Below are 18,429 nucleotides of genomic sequence, written 5' to 3' on the forward strand. Positions count from 1 at the left end.
ACTTTTGCTTCTGCGATTTCTGGTATTCATTTTGATTTAGACACATATAACCAACTCGTGAATAAAATGAGTCTGTTTGTATAATACTTAAGATTTTTACACATGCATAGTCAATGATTTCGGAGGCTATATATAATATCTAGACGTGGTATGTCATACCTCTAAGGGGCCGTTTGGTTTGCACGGGGTAATTGGAATGGAATGAACAAAGGGAAAGAATCGGAATGGAATGAAAAACCCCCAATTTTGCTATGTTGTTTGTTTTGAATAACAAAGGAAAACAAGCTACCACTTCCACCACCACACCACCACCACACAAGACCTATTATCTACCTTCTCCAGCCACCATACCACCATTCCACCAACCAGCCAATAACACCACCACCTTCATCGGTCAACCACCTTTTTTTCCTTCCCCTTCGCAACCGGCGCACGGCACAACTTCCTAATCGTTGGCGACTCTAAACCGACCCCTAGCCCCTACCCCGACCCGACTCTTTCTCCACTTCGACCATCGCCGGAAACTCGCATCCCCCATCCCGCCTGAAACCCGTAATCCATCTCCAACCCCTTTGGCTGAAACTCGTAACCCATCCTATCCCTCGCCTGAAACGGATACTCCTCTTGCCGACAAACCGCCCTAGCATCTAGGGTTTCGAGGGTGGGAGGAGGGTCGATCGGCTGTTTTACGAGGAAGGGGGTGAGTTTTAAGGGTTTTTACAGGAGTGGGGGAGTTTTTTGGGGGAGGGGATCTCCGGCGAGAGACGGGGGAGCTCCAACAATGGGCGGGGTGCTCAGCGAGGGACGGTGAAGGTGCGGCGATGGTGGTTGGGTGGTGGGGATAGGGTAGGATGGTGGTGGCTGGTTTGGATATGGTGGTGTTGTGGTGGCTAAGGAAAGGGAATGGAAAAACCGGGGGGGGGGGGGTGGGGAATGAAGTTGAAAGGATTTGGGGTAAAGGGAATGGGAAAAAATGCCAAACAAATAACAATAAAGGGAATCAAGACAATTGATTCCCATTCCATTTGATGAATACCCCCAACCAAACGGCCCCTAAATTCTAACATCACTTTTATTATTCCTAATTCACAGGTAATAAATTATTGAATGTAAGTTAACTCCCTTGATTCATTCCTCAATTAACTAGCTAATTCATAACTCGGTTGGCTGGCTAATGCCTTAAGGTACCACCTAGATGTACAATTTAGGTGGTCTGCGGATACTACGTACTAGGATGCACGGATACTTTGTCCAACAGCCGTGTCCGTGTCCGACACCGTGTCGGACACCGACACTCGTTTGACACACGATGGACACACATAAAAACTGCATCCAGTTTTTTTAATATATTTAGACACTTTGAGACAAAACGTATCCTACTATGATACGATCCGGTTTGCACTTTGATATGTCACCTCATCTTTTTAACTTTTTTAATTAGAAAGTTAAGGTAAAGTACGAGAGAAAAAGGTAAGAGTTATAATACGAGCGCCTTCCAAACACATTTCATAGCACATTATTGTATGTGAATTAGGAGAATATTATTTAGCTACGGTAAATGACTTGTTTTAAGGTTAATTATTTAGTGTTTTGTTGAATAGGTTGTCAAAATCTCGTTTTTTTGATTTATTATTTGTCTTGTTATTTGCCGTACCCGTGTCCCTTATATTAGGATTGCCGTTTTTCCGTGTCCGTATCGTACCCGTGTCCGTGTCCGTATCGGTGCAACCTAGACTACGTACTCGTATATAAATTACCAGTACTGTAGCAATTAGCATTAAGAAGAAAATCTCAGGACAATTTATCAGTATTATCACTCTTTTATCCACCCCTAAGAAATCTGTTCAATTCTAGCAAACAGCACTTGGTTTCTGACAAAAATACTGGAAATCATCTTTTTATCGTCTACCATTTCATCACCCCTTTTCATTTTCTCTCTTTTGAAGCTCCCAATTCGTGGAATTCCATACCCATTTCTCTCTCCTGTCTACAATTTATCAGGAAAAAAAGATAAAAATGGCGATGATTTTTCACTGTTCTTCTCTTCTCTCCCCTGTAAGGCAGTCTGGTAATTCTTCATGGCAGCAATTGTTCTCCAGAAAGTTTAAATTTGAGGGTCAGTACTAAGTTTACTCAATCATCCTCTTTTATATTGTAAATTACTGTTGTTTAAGCCTTGATTTGTGTGCTTATAATCATAATTCTGTTACCCATTTGAAGAATTGCTGTATTTTCCTGTAGAATTCATGAAAATTTAATCTGGGTGTTTAAGTTTTAGAAGAATGATTATGAATTTGGCGTTTTGCAAGCTAGATTAGTTGGTAAAATTTTATGTTTCGTGCTCGAATTTCGGGTTTTTACCTCTTTTATATCCTTCAATCTAATGGGAAAACTATCCTTTGATTTAGCTCGTTTGCAGTGAAGTTTGTGTGAAATATCTGGAAGCAAGACTGTAGAGTGTCATATATTATACAAAACTTAAAGCATTTAGAGACGAAGGGGTGAGGAATAAATTCAGTGTGGCATTTTGAAGACTGTCTATTTAGTTAGTGTTCTTGTTGACATGGTCTAGATTGTAACTTAGAAGCACAAAGGATTCTAGGCTAGAAAGGGTAACCCTTACCCTTAAGAATGCCGCTGGTGCTGCCGTGCCTCCTAAATTTCGCATGAATGGTCAGTCCTTTTCGATTGTTTGGATATTATCCTCGTTACTTTGGTTAAGCTAAATGTATCGATATGAGTGATCGATGCTGAAATGCCTCTGCTTTCATGACTAATTCACTTAGGTGGATGTTGATACCTTAAGTAGTTCATGAAATCTAAGGAGCAATTTGTGCATTTATTTTCTTTAGATTTTTGAAGTGTTGATAGTTGATTTCTGAACCTGCACAAACTCTGTTTCATGATTTCTGTTTTGTGGGTGTGAATTTGGACCTCCCAAGTTCCAGATTAGTTATGAAACTTATTTTTATGTGGGGTTTCATGCATGCCTGTGAGAACAGTTGCTAGCTTGACCGATATCTAATTGATGGTTTCCTATCCATGTTAGAATTTGTCACCGAGCAGTCACAACAATTCTAAGTGACATGCTCATATGTAAAAGCTGTCTGAGAACTCAAGAAGGTGATTTAATTGATGGCGAGGACAGCATGTTAGTATATATTATGAGTTTTAAGTGTTCACAATCACTGTAGACATCGTCTGAATTAAAGTATGAGAAGGCTGACCACCATTTCAGGCAAGGAAAGCAGTATAATTCTTTATTGGTAATGGTCAGATAGTGATGCATGTCTTTATTGGATTTTGAATCTCTCCTTATTGGTTGCGAAACTATCTTGCATTCTTGAGTTACAAATACATAATATTCTTATGAGGGTAAGTGGTGTTTGACTTAGGGGATCCAGTGATGCTGCCATATGATCCCAAGAAACTCATTTTGTCAAGTCAATATGCTGCATCTGCACTGTCTAAGACTTATGGGATATATCCTGGAATGTCATCTATGTACCGGCTCCAGAACAAGATTAACATAAAAGGTTGCATTCATATGTCTCCATCACTCTCTAAAGATGATTACCGAAGCCTTTTTGTCAATCAGGTATGCTGCATAGTATTTTTTTTCCATTTAATTGCCAGTTGTGATTTGAAACCTTATGCTGATCCTCATTAACCTTAATATTTTCTCTTTTTATGCCACATATTACCTTTTTGCTTTTCAGATTTGTAGCTACTTAATTTCACAAAGAAACAATGCGGAACTTTTCTCTTTTTTTGGTCTAATCAATATGGAAACTGCTGCATAACCTCTTAATTTCCCCTAATTGCAGGCAGATACTTTTGTCAAGCTGTTTCATTAATAAGTTAATTTGTATGACCTTCCTGATAGATTTTTCATTATTTCAGTTCTCATGTATGGTTTGACCCAAATTAGAAGGTTCTAACTTTATGGCTTCCAATCAATTTAATTTCAATTATATTAGATAGTGAGCCATAAGTATCAGAAACATCTGAATAATGTTCTCCAGGATTAAAGCTATTAAAAACATTTGACTAATCATTTTCTACTAGTAAATTGGTGTCAAGCATTTGTCTCATAATTTGAACACTTGTCAACATGACAGGAAGCATGGATTGCCAGATTTCCTACAAGAGCAATTCTATTGACTAATGCCATGTTTCTGGCTATGCCTTCAGAAGCTCTAGCAAAAACAAATGAGGCAGACAATTCCTTCCTCAATATGCCTGTGCTCCTATTTGTAGCACTTGTTGGGGCAACTGTTGGAGGTGAGTGTTTATTTTTAATTCTCATATTTCTATAAATTTCAGACTGAACTTTTTGGTAAATTAGTTGAGACTGGAACACATAGAATCTGTATAAATTGATAGAGGGAACAAGACTTAACGTTGGCTATAAGAACACTGCTAAGACAGGCTTACTATCTTTGTCTCAGCTTGATCCCTGAAGCTTGTGAAAGAACTCATCCAAAGTTTTCTTTATAATTACACTAGAACCATATGGAGGGCTGAAGGTGATAGGCGAGCCTGTACTAGTTGAAACTCATTTTGTTGATTACTGCTAGAGTTCTATATGTGTTAGTTGCCTGAGAGAAGCCATAATGCTTACATGCCTAGTAAGTTACCTCTTACCACAAGAGGAAGACATCCTTGTGCATGTTTAAAAAGATTGCATCTCTGTTACTGAATGTTGGATCTTTCATCTGAGAGCATTTTTGCCTGAACTAATCATCAAAATGTGGAAACAATAGTTATACAATTGCTAGTTTTCTGCGCACCTTGATACTTCCCATATCATATGAATTGGACCTGGAAATGTGTTGTACTGTTGCAGCCACTGTCCTTGGAAAACCTTTTATGGGCTTCAGATGTATGCAGAGCTGATGAAGTATTAACTATGAATAATTCTTCAGTTTCACCTACTATACATTATTCATTGAAGTAACATGAAAATTCTGACAATCATTTAAATAATACTGGCCTTAATTACACAAAATCACAAATTGCTAATCTCTACTCATCTCCTGTGCTCAGCCCCTGGGTCCAAGCTATATAAGCCTTTATAGCTGATAATTCGAACCTAGAACGAAGGTTTCTGTTACCTTGTGGATTGCGCAAACCACTCATAATCATACTAATTTCATGGCTAAGTAGTAGATTGTTGGTGCTTTGTAACTTGGATCTTAAAATTCTGTGCTTCTATTACAGGGTTACTGGCTCGGCAAAGGAAGGGAGAACTTGAAAAACTCAATGAACAACTGCGTCAGATTAATGCAGCACTAAGAAGACAAGCAAAAATTGAATCTTATGCCCCTAGCTTAAGCTATGCCCCTGTTAGTAACAGAGTCCCAGAGAGTGAAGTAATAGTTGATCCAAAGAAAGAGGAGCTGATTTCTCGTCTGAAGGCTGGGAAGAATTATCTAAGGAACCAAGAACCAGAGAAAGCATTTACAGAGTTTAAGGTTGCTCAGGAACTTGCTAAGAATTTGAACGATCCTATCGAGGAAAAGAAAGCTGCCAGAGGCCTAGGTTGGTTTTTGCTTTATCTTATGATCTGGCTATAAGTTCTGCAATTGTTGTTTACATGCAGCATTTTCTGCCCTTTAACTTTGCTTCTTTATTTATACACCATCAAGTGTCTAGTCAATACCATCAAAACGAGCCAATACATGAGGTTCAGAACTAAACAAAATAATATTCCAGCAGAGACAAGTTGGTGAAATATTAGCTTTAGCTATCAAATATCCCAATGTAATTTCTGTTATTTAGAAGGTAACATAAAGCAGCAGAGGGGATTAAGGAAAAAAAAAGGCACTTGTATGGGCTTTTCATTTGTATTTGGTCATTTGGACATATAAGCTGTTTAGTAAAAGAGTACATTAGGGGAAGAGGAGTAAATACAATCGCTTATAGTATATCCCCTGTGTCCTTAAATAGATACTTCGTATCATATCTGGGTTTGGCATGGGAATTTTGAAAAGTAGCTAATGAGAGACAAATATGAGAAAAGGGTCTATGAAGAGAGAAAATACTACTTTGAAAAGGTAAATGTGTATTTTTGAGACGTCCATTTAAAGCAAGTGCTATGTAGGACAGAACGAGTATTTTATAAAGTAAATTGGCTCTTTTTCAATAGGGTAATGGTAGGAGTATAACAATATGCTCCATACTTCATAATATATAAAGTAGATCGCATAAATGTTGGAATTTGCCAATTATCTACCTTGTACCACTGTCATAGCTGATACAAAGTATACATTTGTCCTTGTGCTTGATTATGTAGATTTGAAAGGCAAATTGTTAGTTCTAATAGGATCTATTATTACTATTCCTTGTTAGAACTGCTAATGAAATTTCTATCCGTTCATGGTCAAATAGGGCCAATTTGTCTACCTTATTCAGCATAATGTATGCATGGATGTTTTCTGTACCATATTAAAGTATGAACCAAGTTAAGAGGGCTAGATATCGAAGTTTTTTCTTAAAAATAATTGCTGTTTGTTTCACATGTGGTTTACCATTTCATTTGAGGATTGGATACTCCCTCGCCGAGTGGGTCGTCACTCCATTATTGGTAATGGTATTCCCCTTGAACGCTACATACACAACATCAAATATGCATGCACTAAATTTGAACTGTTGAAATGCTTTTCAGGAGCCTCCTTGCAAAGACAAGGGAAGTACCGTGAAGCCATAAAATACCACAACATGGTACTGGGTATATCTAAGCGCATAGGAGAAACTTCAGGAAATACAGAGGCGTATGGTGCAATTGCTGACTGCTATACTGAGCTTGGAGATCTTGAAAAAGCTGGAAAATTCTATGACAAGTATATTGCTAGACTAGAAGATTAACCTGCCTTTTTACCTTTACTGTCCCTTGCTAGCAACTCTAGAGATGTAGTGCAATTTTTTTGTAAAATCAGAATCATATTAGAAAGCTTTTGTATCACAGCTGGGCTATATTTCACCAGAGGAATGATCTATTCTTTTTTCTTTCACTTTATGGTTGAAAGTTTGATTTTAATTTGTAATATTTTCCCTCGCTATAGCCTACACAATTTGTCAGTAACGTAATCTACATAACAGAGAAACATAATCAGCTAAGCAACAGAGGTTCAAAGTTTCTGGACAAATTGTAGCAATGTAGTTGTCGGTGGGCTTAATTAACTTACAATTTTTGGGCTAAAAGATCAATAGCAGAAACTAGCTAACACCAGAAAGAAAAAGCTAACTTTGTTAACGGGTAAAAATGTGCACACCTAGATAGTAAATACTTCGTAATATTTTGGTCATAACTGTCATATATGGGAAATTAGTATACACATAAAACTTCCTCATAAACTGCTGTCATAAGGCTCCGCAACAATATGGTCATCCAAAGTCTAAGAGAAAAAAAAAAATATATATATATATATAAGCTACTGTCCGTAATGGACAAACTTCCTCTAGATCAACCATCAGTTCCTACAAGATAGGAAGAAAAGAAAATAAAAAGAAACAGAAATTTCAAAAGCCGGGGTAGAGAAAAGGTGGAAAAAGGAAAAAAAAAAAAAAAAAAAAAAAAAAAAAGGTTACATCATGCATCAACACACAGCACAATCAAGTACAGGGAGGGTAAAATGCCTCAATCCCACCCCCCATATAAAGGAGAAACATAGATAGCTAATAAAACAATTTTTAGACACACGAATGCAGATCCGCAGGGCAGAACGAATCCAGAAGGGCTGTGCATCAAGATCTTAATGGTAGTACATCATTTGCTGGGCAGCAACATTTTGATACCCGCCATCATAAATAGCTTGGCTAGCTCCAGCAGCTGTCATTCCCATACTACCCTTGTTGAGTGGATGTGGCCCCTGTGTATGCATCAGAGCATGCATCCCACCCATCTTACTCATAGCTAGTTGCCTCTCATAAGAGAGAAGATCTGTAGCAGAAAGGCCTAGAGGTGCAGGGGCAGGTGGAGGAAGTGGGTTTGAAGCTGTCCCTGCTGGTGTCGGCTTGCTTCCCCAGGAGCACTACAAGCAATGACAGACATCAGGAAGCCAGGCAGAAGAAATATTTAAAAATACCCACTCTTCTATTAAATGGATAACATAAAATGATCATAATCATCAAATGCATCAAGCAAAATCATGATGTCACAAAGTTAGAAAACAATCAATATCCGGGTTAAACTCATACATACTTTCATGAATAGTGAAATTTGAAAATGTATGCATCATAAGTTATAACATAACTAAACAAGACCATGCTATCTATGTACACTGTTGTGACAATTCAAGATGAGATTCAGAAGACGCACCTTGATTAATTTGCCCAAAAGCATACTTTGTGTATTTCCCAACTGTATGGCCAAAGCTGCTTCTGCATGAGTGCTGTACCTAACAAAGCCAAAGCCTTTGTCTCGCTGCACCCTCACTTCTTCAATAGCTCCAGCACCCAAGCTATGGAAGTGGCGATGGAGATCAAGCTGGGTAGTCTGCAAGCAAAACATGGCTAATCAGTGGTAAATATCTGCCCATTCTCTTCTAGCATTAGTCAAGAACCCTTGTAACAAGCATCATTTCTTATAACTCTGGTTCTTATTGTAACATTTTCCATTTAACCACACTAACTCATGTAACTGCAAGTTCAGCCCAATACCTCCCTACTCCAATTAACAGTATAACACAGCACATCTGACCAAATTTCTTCAAATACATTAAAAAAAATCTAACAGTGATTTTGAGAAACATGAAATGGTGTGCTCAAGAAAACAACAACATATTTCACGACCCTTCAGCCACGACAATAATGCTACTGGGTAGGGCACAGCAAGTAAACCGTCTAGTTGTATAAGCAAAAATGGACCGCCCCCTTCCATTGTAAACAATAAGAAAAAAAGGAGAAAAAAAAAGAGCATAAGTGACATTGCATTACCTCAGGGGCAAGATTCCCAACATATACAGTTGTATACTGAGGATTGTTTTCAGGTGCTTCGCTGTTTGTGGCCTCCTTTCCATCTTCTGAAAATCCCAAAAAGATTTCATCACAAAAACAGATTGCATGTATAATTCAGAAATGGGGATAACCTATTCTGTAGGAGCATATACACAAGATAAACAGTGGAAGAGCATCAAATGCAAGATGATTTAGAAGAAAAAAGTCTGAATATTATAGATGGTTCACTAGAGTTCCTATTTGTCACCAGCTTGTTAAATTTCAGAAAACATATTTGCCAACGAGGGCAGGTATAAGAGCCACCCGTTACTTTAAACAATAATGATTCAGGATGGAATCAAGTATATCCTTCTCCAAGTTGGTCACTGTCATCTCCATTGGAGACTCATTCCAGATAAGATATCCAGCAAAGAGACTCATGCACACAAAATGAAATTAAAAATATTCAGTACATGAAAGTCACTGGAAGCCTTCCTCCATTTGAATAGCTATACTGTATAATTCATTAAATTCTTTGAACGTAGTAGATTAAAATTTACAAAACAAAACTTCGCCACAAGTCTCCAAACTCCTTACCACGTTGATGAGCTCAAAAACATTGTGTTAAAAGGAAAGGCAACACCTTATAGGCAGGGAAATACTTCACTATCTTAAGAAGATTTCTAGAAACAGGTTTCAGCTATAAAATTGGCCTATAGCAAAATGCTGTGGTGTGGAGTATACTAGTATAGACTGGATTTCCAATGTTGCTCCAACAAAAAAAGTATTCAATGAACAGAGTCCAGGTATAAAACCAATGCAGGTCATGGTTTAAGCACAGGTGCTTCAACAATATTTTCCTAAGTTTGCATTGTACAATATAACACACAAAATCTAAACCTAATGCTGAATTACCTTTCAAGTTCTCATTGCCATCTTTCTCACTAGTCACTACAGTCCATATTTCAGAGGGCTATCAATCACAATTTAAGCCAAGATATTTCAAATTTCTACACAAAGGCACCAGGCTGGCAAATATAAGTAAGAATTGACTGAATATCTGATTTTTCTCGGCACTAAGACCTTCATTATCATGGTTTCAAAAACCAGAAGAATTGTATGGTGTTTTACAGGTCGCATTAACATTTATCAGAATCTCAGAGGTCTCGAGTGAAGAAGGAACACAGTTCCTTTTGAAGAGTGAAGATCTAGTACCCAGCACGGTTAGTCTACCTTAAGGGTCAAAAGCATAAGCTTAGCTGAACACATACAGAGATTTACTTATGATGCCAATTGTGAAAACAGGTATCTACCCTTGCCTTGCTGATACAGGATAACAATCTCCTAGGTGCCCTCTAAATCAGCATCTATAGCCCAAAAAAGAGCAATATATATGCTAATTAAAAGTGAATACTTTCCTAAGATAACAACAGATCCTAGAATCATCAGCTTTCAGAATCCCGTCAGGTTAGTCAGCAAGCCAAGCATGTAGATTCCTCTATGAACCTTGTTATTTATTCTCCACTTAATCAACCCAAAGGCACACCCCTTCCTTCCATGCACTTTGATAACAAACTCGTAAAGCTGTGACAGACTGACAAGTGACAATAGACTCTAAGCCAACAGATTGAAGACACTTGCAATGATAATGCACTCAATGTTACAACTAATAAGGACACTTCCAATTTTTTAAACATACATATAGCACCTTATGTCAGTAGGACCTGAGAACATCAACATCATTGCCAAGCCTCAACTAAAGAGGCTTCCATTCAAGACATAGTATGAGTTGTATCTAAGCATCTGCAAGAAGGGTAAGCTAGTTCTGAGTTCTGACAAAGTGACATGCAACAAGTCAAACAACAGCTAGCATTTTAATCTAGTCCACAACCAGAGCCAGACAATGAGACAACAGAAAATCTAACTCCACTGAAGATAAATATGATTATATGAATCACAACTTGCCAATAATTACAGAAATAAATAAAAAACAAAAACGCCCACATGTTCCTATCATTAGAATTTGAGCTCTGCATGCCTTATTCTCTTTTAATTCCATATATGTTGAATCACATCGACCTTGGTGTCAGTTGACCTCCATGACTCATTTCTAACTGCTAAAATTATACCAAAAACAATCACGAAACAATAACTTCAACCTTTTTTTAAGATATGGTCATGGAACTAATGCCTAAAATCATTTCACCAACTCAATAATAACCCAATAAGGTAGAGACGTTTTGAACTTAAATGCATGAAATCCTAGAACATAATGTGAGATATTACAAACCTGATGAACCATTTGTCAATTCCACAACACTTTTTGAATCAGTACTTTGCTTATCATCATTGTTAGTAGCACCTTTAGTGGCCCAATTGCAGCGTATCTGCCTACTACCAAGCCATTTTCCTGAAATATACATACATAGCATTAATATAGTTATGTTGAAATGTAGAATTACAATTAAATCAGAAGGAAATCTATGTATCTAAGAACTATGGGGAGCCACATTCTTGATAGCAAAAGGAAAAACACAGCACAGACGGCTTTGAAAGCAAATAAGAGTCAAAATGACAATATTATCTCCAGTCATACGAGGTCCCATCAGTTCTAAACTTCAAATAAGAACCCCAAGTTTTAAGCATACCATAGCCTTATTATACACCAAATAAAACATAGTTTATCTAAATTAAACCAAGTAGGAATGAAAAGTTACATCTGTGACAGAAGCAAAAAGGTCAAAAGTTCACTTATTCTGGTGTGAAATATCCACTTTAACATGTAATAATGACTTGATAAAAGGCAAATATTAGCGAAAAATTTCCACCATAAATTATACAAATCCCTCTAAGAAACATTCAACAAAAGGGGAATAGACAACCATATGATGAACATCTTGCTCTGAACGATACAAGACATACAGCAGCAAGATAACAAAGAAAGGGAGAATAATGTGCATGATTTGAAATGCACTTACCAGTAAGATCATTTATAGCGCTCTGGGCATCCTGTAGCATCAAAAGAAATGTTAAAAGAGGAATTTCTGGTACAAAGAAGTCAATGAGGGAGAAGAAAAAGAACCAAAAATAAATAAATAAATAAAAATGAAGAAGAAGAAATGAAACCACCTGCTGGCTGCGAAATGAAACAAAACCAAACCCCCGGGAACGCCCGGTTTTCTGATCCCACATTACTCTTGCATCTCTGAGAAAAGAAGAAAATAACAAAGTCAATTAAATTTGAAAACCACCAAAATTCACCAACAAACATGGCCTTGGGTATCATCATTCAGCAGTGACAAAATTCAATATAAAAAACAAAAACAACAAATATTGACATGTAACAAATACTAGTATTACAAGTATAAAGCAAAGATCCAAATAAAGATAGGGAAGAATGACGCTTACGAACAACTAGGATACGTGGAAAAACAAGCAAACAGCATCGCATCAGTAACCTCGGGACTCAGGTCCCCAACGAATACATTGAAGTGGTCTGAAGAATCTTCACAGGTGTCAGTAACTAAGCCACTTATATGAAAAACATCAAATATAAATTGTGCTAGATAACTAGAATCAAGATGATGATGAACTTACTTGAAGTGTCTTCTCGCTGACCACTAGTATACGCCCAATTAACCTTTATAGGCTGCCCAAACCTATATAACAAATAATTAACATAAGAAAAGGCAAAAGATGCAGAATGGATAGAAAAACCAAACAAGTTACCACTCACAAATGCCTTCCATTAAGTGTCAATATAGCCATGCTGGCAAATCTGCGATCATAGTAGTGAATGAAACCATAGGACGACTGCACGTAGCAAAAGAATTTTGTTAGCACCCAACTCTGATCCAAGAACTAATCCTAAATAGGCAGTAGTGCTGTACCACACAACTAAGCAGGCGAAACAAAATTGATAAAGAAAATCTAAAGGATAAAGAACTTCTAAAAATTCCTCGGAAGTACTCTCTTTAACTTTAAAAATTTCTTCACACTTGCGGTTGGCACAAAGGTTAAGAATGATAGTAATTAATGGACGGAGAAACTAATTAAGTATTGGGATAGAAAAATCAAAGGAGTTAACGTGATAGATAGCAAAGAGTTACCTATAACTCAAAAAGAAAAGTGTAATGGAACCATTTGAATAATAGAAAACGAAAAGTGTGCTAGAAAGTAAGAAACAAAGGGAGTAGATGTCTAAAAGCCCATTGAAGCTGCCCAATTCAAGGGTAGATGAAAACTTAGGAATCAAGTAGTCCAAATATTGAACCCAAATATATGCTTCATTAAGCAGTACTTATTGATTTTGAGGTCAAAGTTACTCCCATGTTATAATTCTCAAGACATAATGGCCCTTTTGATCTTTGCCCCCCTTCAGTGAGGAAGTTGTCATGTTGTCCTAGTTTATAAATCTTATATTTGCTCATCTTGCAGAAACGAGAAAGAAAATTCCCATCCACTATCTTTCACTCATATCCACAAGTCATAGACCTTTCACTAAGTAACCTAACAACCGCAGTGAATACCTTTTCCTTCCTAATAAGCTTGCAACCTTCAACAGGGCCAGCACTAGCAAAAACCTCTTGGATTAATGGTTCAGTGACTTGAGGATGAATATTACCCACATACCTGCATTTTCTCAAAAAATAAACAAACTAGAAAATTAAAGAAAAAAAAAAGAAAAAAAAAACAAGGGAAAAAAAGTGCTATAAGGAACCTTGTTCAGAATAAGCTAGCCAAAAATGCACATAGAATTATTTTATTTAAAAAAAAGAAGGGGGGGGGGGGGGGGGGCTAAAAGAGACAGCAAAAAGAAATTATAAGAAATATGCAACAACACTTACACACTACGGCATGTAGAAGGATCAAAGCCCGGAGGAAGGTTTCCACTGGGGTATGGCTCTATCTGAACGTTTAAGACAGGTAAATATGTAAGTTTATAGAGGAGAAGGAGGGATGATAAAAATATACATTTTCAAATGCACAGGAGAGTAGGCAACCATCACTACTGTTCAATGCAAGTATACTCAAAAAAACAGAGGTAAAGGTGACATGCTTAGAATGCAACTTTATAAAGCATTATGGTCTCTCTAAAAACTATAAGCAAACAGGGCATAACTTCTACCAACAAAAAGGTGAACGGCAAAAGACCCAGCACAAGCTACTCAGCAGCCAAGTTCAAACTTGGCAGAAAAGTCTAGGCGACTGACTGCATATAAGAGATAGAACCCTAATTTGAGATAACAAGTACACCAAGTGTGACAACACGCCCCACATCGTGAAACAAGACCCAAATCAAACCAGGTTACTAATCAAAACAATTCAGCATCAATAGGAGATGATATAACTCACGAACAAAGACAATAAACTCACACTTTGGTTTATGGTCAGTAAAAAAGATACTTCAATATCAAACAGTATACCATCTAGTCTAGAAACACTAATTCAGCCATCACAAAAGTAAAGCTCAAGCAAGCACAGCCATCAAATTTAATCATTTAATACAGAGATGACTCCTGGGAATGAGACGTAAACAATTAAGAAAATCAGCTCACACTTGATAAACTGATACTCATTGGAATTCTTGTCTTGAATCAAATTTCAAAGCTTACATCGTAAACCATAAAAGTTGAACCCCATTTTTTAATAAAGCAATAATTTCAAGTCCAAGAAACATAATATCCAGAAATGTCCCAAAAAGAATTCAAATTGAAGCAAAAAAAACCCCATCACTCTTAAGCCCGAACAAGCTAAAATCAGCGAGACTGACAAATAAAAAATAAATCAAAATGACCCCATTATTACAAAATCCAAAGTTTCGAAACTTCAAATCCTAGCTCACAAAGGTAAAACATCAAACAAAAACAGAAAAATCAAACACCAAAATCAAAAATTTCCAAAAACCCTAAATTAATCTATCCAAAATGACCGAACCTAAAACAAACCCAAATCCCTAGCTACCAAAACAAGCAATCAAACCTCAAAATCGGAGGAAATTAAAACTGAAATGGATCAAAAAAAATACCTGAGGAGCAGCAAGAAGACCAGGGTGGTAAAGAGACTGTTGCTGAAGAAGAGCTTGCTGCATCAAAGCTTGTTGTTGTTGCTTCATTCTTTGATTCTGCATTCTCAATAAACCCAGAAATTGAAATCAATTTGGGGGGAAAATTAAGATAATGGATAGATATTTGGGGTTTCTGGGTGTGTTTTAGGGTTCGAGAGGGTTTCGACTTAGAGAAGAAAACCCTCGAAGAAAATTTTGAGGGAAAGAGGAGAGAGAAAATGAGAGGGAGGCCTTAAGGGAAATACGAGTATAACTGTCCCATGAAATAAAAAAAAATTTGGTTTTTCTAAGCTATGCCACCCAAGGTATTGAATTTCTAAATTGTATTCATGCTTTTTCAAAGTTAGTTTTGTCCTCCATTTCACGATATTTTATCAACAATATCCTTTGACAGTCATATCCATTAACGAAAGTTAAGAGGCGTTAATAATTTGACACATGTCTTGTTCTAATTGATCCAACACTTTAAAAAAAGTTAAAAAATCAGAAAATAAAATAATTAAAACTTAATTAAGAATTGATTTGAAAAAAAAACCAACCACCCTCCCACCACCACAACCCAGCCCATCAGTCCACGTCGTCGCCGCCGGCAACCGGCTGTCCACCCTTGCCCAAAAGATTCCTCCCGCCGGCGAGCCCTGTCCTTTCCCCCTCGCCCTCCTTCTTTCCTTAACACTCCACGAACACAACCACGTGACGCAACCCAACCTAGAAAACCCAGCCCAAAAAACCGACAAGCCTAGAAAAATCGACCACCAACCATTGCGAAACAACCAACAATCCCTTCCCCCACCTCGAAACGACTCCCCCTCGTCGTTTCGGGGTGTGAAAAAGGGAGTTAAGGGTTGTTTCGTGGTGGTTTGATGGAGGAATGAGGGTAGTCGGTTGGTTGGGGTTTCGAGAAAAAAGGTGGATGTAGAGAGGGTTAGGGGAAAGGGAGGGGCTGGAGGTGGATGAGATGGGGAGATACAGTACCGGCCGGCCAGTTTAGGTGGTTAAGGTGGAGTGTCGGGCGGTTTCCCGGCGAGTTTAGGGGAGGGGTAGGGTTTGGCGGTCGGGGGAATTTTGTTTTTTTTTTTTTAATTTTTTTTTATGTTTTTGTTTTTGTAAATTTTTCTTTTAATGTTTTTAATAAGTAACTAGAAACGAAAATTAACCAATCGTAACGTCCGTTAATTAATGTTAACGTCAAAGGTTATTGCTAATTAAAAAAAGTGAGGTTAAGGGCACAACTTAGACGTTTGAAAAAGCATGGACACAGCTTAGAAACCAAAAAAGTTTAGGGGCATAGCTTAGAAAAACCCAAAAATTTTACTTATAAGAAATGTTAAAAATAGGAGCATTTTTATTTTTTTTGAAAAAATTCTCAATAAAAAAAATTAAATATTCTATGTTTCTCTATCTTTTAAAAAGTTTGAGATCATTCTTATTAATGATGTTTGGACAATAATATCCTCTAAAATGATTATTTACTTATTTGTGTTCAATTTTGAGAAACTCTCATATATAGTGTTTGGACAATTACGCAGAAATTCTTTAAAATGTGTATTTACATATTTACCCTCCTTAATATTGATTACATATTGAAGTTATGACATAAACCCAAAAATGTTTCTCGAACATGTCTAGCTATAACGTGCGTTAGCTGCCCTATTTTCTTAAACGTTTCACTATAACGTTCAACAAGTTTTGGGGAAAAGTGTTGAATGCATTATTAAATAATTCACAAATTTTCATATGTGGCTAGCTACACGGGGTGTGCCCAGGGTTGCTCATTCAGGGGTTACTTGATCGGTCAGGGGTTATGCGGTCAGTGTTTTAGTGTGTGTCAACTTACTGCACAGTGTGGCTAGCCACACCAAAAAAGCGTTGGAAATTATTATTCAAGTGGGTATGTTGAAGAATAAAAAAAAAATTACAACGAATTAATGAGTTATTATGGGGAGGAGAAAGTGTGAATTTTTTTTTTTAAAAAAAGCTAGATAATTCCTGAACCATGCTCGTTTTTTAAAATTAATGGTAATTGAAATTCAAATGATGTACTATGTTTTGAAAACTGTGCATAAAAATAAATAATTGAATGATAATGTTTCTAGACAAAGTAATAATTCTATAAAATCTAAAAAAAAAGTATATATATATATATATATATATATATATATATATATATATATATATATATATATATATATATATATATATATATATATACATATATATATGAAATGGGGAATCAATGAATCATTAATGGGGAAGAAAGTATTAAAATACTAGATGAAGCCACGGTTTGTTTTTATTTTTTAAAACAATTATTTTTTGTATTTATGTGATAAAATTTATTATTTTATTCGTTGAATAAGATAACTAAATGTGGAAATATTATAGTAAAATTAACATTAATAATTACACCGATTGACGCGTGATTTTGTCATGCATTCCAAACTTAATACTATTTTAAGTAATATATTAGTATCTTATCTAGCGCCCCGGGGTGCTTGTTATCAAGATCTTAAAATAAATTGCTATTTTTGTTTATCTTATTTAGATAAATTCCTAATATATAATGATAATCTCTTATTTTTATAATTAATTTAAAATTTTAATTCTAAAATATATTACAATTATTTGTTTTCATTAGCTAAAATATAACATTTTCCTATGTGGCGTTCTAAAATCTCTTGAAAAAACTCTCTTTTATGCGTAATTTTTGTAAAAATTTATTACAATGTTGGTTTCATTAATCATCCAAATAAAGCATTTAATTTTGTTCATGATAATATTTAAAAAATAATCTAGCTTATGTGTCACTTTAATAATTTTTAATATAATCCTACGTAGCGCTTTGAAAATATTAATCTTACGTGGCATAATCCTAATGTAGCGTATTAAAAAATATTAATCCTACGTGGCGCTCCAAAAAATAATAATCTTTATTACAAAAATCCTACGTAACGCTTTTAAAATATTAATCTTACGTGAACATGTTCCTATTGTAGCGTTTTAAAAATATTAATCATACGTGACACTTTAATAATTTTTAAAAAATTATAATCCTACGTGGCTCTCTAAAATCTTGAGAAAAACCTCCCCTTTATATATATACTAGCATAGTGCCCGTGCGATGCACGGTTTATTAATGAAACTATTAATTACGTAAGAAAAAAAAAAAAAAAAACAAAGATAATCCAATTAGTAATAAGTAGTGAAAAAGATATACTTGTACAATTTTTAAAAATAAATAAACAATAATAACACATTCATAAATATATAAACGATTAAATGTATTTGTCATATTGGAAATATAATCAATTATTTGGAATCAATCAAAGTCAATAAAATATATTTTAAAATCAATGTAATTTATATAATATGTTGATTACACATGGAATAATATAGATATAAATAATAATTTATACAATAAA

General features: G+C 35.9%; 2 protein-coding genes across 5 annotated transcripts; one reads left to right on the forward strand and one right to left on the reverse strand.

Annotated features, from left to right (window-relative positions):
- Nucleotides 1–1,770: 1,770 nt before the first annotated feature.
- Nucleotides 1,771–7,049, forward strand: LOC110688058 (protein FLUORESCENT IN BLUE LIGHT, chloroplastic-like). 3 transcript variants are annotated; one of them, XM_021864739.1, is made up of 6 exons: nt 1,771–2,116; nt 3,396–3,598; nt 4,122–4,284; nt 5,224–5,544; nt 6,547–6,589; nt 6,671–6,836. In XM_021864739.1, the coding sequence occupies exons 1-6, from the start codon at nt 2,017–2,019 to the stop codon at nt 6,702–6,704; spliced, it is 864 nt and encodes a 287-aa protein (XP_021720431.1). In that variant the 5' UTR covers nt 1,771–2,016; the 3' UTR covers nt 6,705–6,836. The 3 variants fall into 3 exon arrangements, with proteins under 3 accessions (XP_021720431.1, XP_021720429.1, XP_021720430.1); XM_021864737.1 differs by lacking the exon at nt 6,547–6,589 and having other exon boundaries at nt 1,773–2,116; nt 6,671–7,049; XM_021864738.1 differs by lacking the exon at nt 6,547–6,589 and having other exon boundaries at nt 1,773–2,116; nt 3,405–3,598; nt 6,671–7,049.
- Nucleotides 7,050–7,282: 233 nt separating this feature from the next.
- LOC110688057 (oligouridylate-binding protein 1B-like) lies at nt 7,283–15,255 on the reverse strand. Of its 2 annotated transcripts, none has more exons than XM_021864736.1 (12): nt 14,969–15,255; nt 13,788–13,849; nt 13,470–13,572; nt 12,677–12,753; nt 12,538–12,599; nt 12,349–12,436; nt 12,070–12,145; nt 11,919–11,949; nt 11,231–11,350; nt 8,941–9,026; nt 8,324–8,500; nt 7,283–8,036 (listed from the first exon to the last, which is right to left on the reverse strand). In XM_021864736.1, exons 1-12 carry the CDS (start codon nt 15,068–15,070, stop codon nt 7,758–7,760), a joined length of 1,263 nt encoding a protein of 420 aa, XP_021720428.1. In that variant the 5' UTR covers nt 15,071–15,255; the 3' UTR covers nt 7,283–7,757. The 2 variants fall into 2 exon arrangements, with proteins under 2 accessions (XP_021720428.1, XP_021720427.1); XM_021864735.1 differs by having other exon boundaries at nt 12,349–12,445.
- Between the last annotated feature and the right edge of the window lie 3,174 nt (nt 15,256–18,429).

Source organism: Chenopodium quinoa, unplaced genomic scaffold, assembly GCF_001683475.1.
Source record: "Chenopodium quinoa cultivar QQ74 unplaced genomic scaffold, ASM168347v1, whole genome shotgun sequence".
In the NCBI taxonomy this organism is placed as follows: domain Eukaryota; kingdom Viridiplantae; phylum Streptophyta; class Magnoliopsida; order Caryophyllales; family Amaranthaceae; genus Chenopodium; species Chenopodium quinoa.

Bases quoted from the DNA above. Each gene is read 5' to 3' on its own strand.
- LOC110688057 (XM_021864735.1), bottom strand. From the start codon at position 15,070: ATGCAGAATCAAAGAATGAAGCAACAACAACAAGCTTTGATGCAGCAA. The intron at 11,950-12,069 runs GTGGTTTCATTT...TTGATGCTACAG, and splicing joins TTTCATTTCGCAGCCAGCAG to GATGCCCAGAGCGCTATAAA. The intron at 11,351-11,918 runs GTAAGTGCATTT...TGTATATTTCAG, and splicing joins CGCTATAAATGATCTTACTG to GAAAATGGCTTGGTAGTAGG.
- LOC110688058 (XM_021864737.1), top strand. From the start codon at position 2,017: ATGGCGATGATTTTTCACTGTTCTTCTCTTCTCTCCCCTGTAAGGCAG. The intron at 4,285-5,223 runs GTGAGTGTTTAT...CTTCTATTACAG, and splicing joins TGTTGGGGCAACTGTTGGAG to GGTTACTGGCTCGGCAAAGG. The intron at 5,545-6,670 runs GTTGGTTTTTGC...AATGCTTTTCAG, and splicing joins GAAAGCTGCCAGAGGCCTAG to GAGCCTCCTTGCAAAGACAA.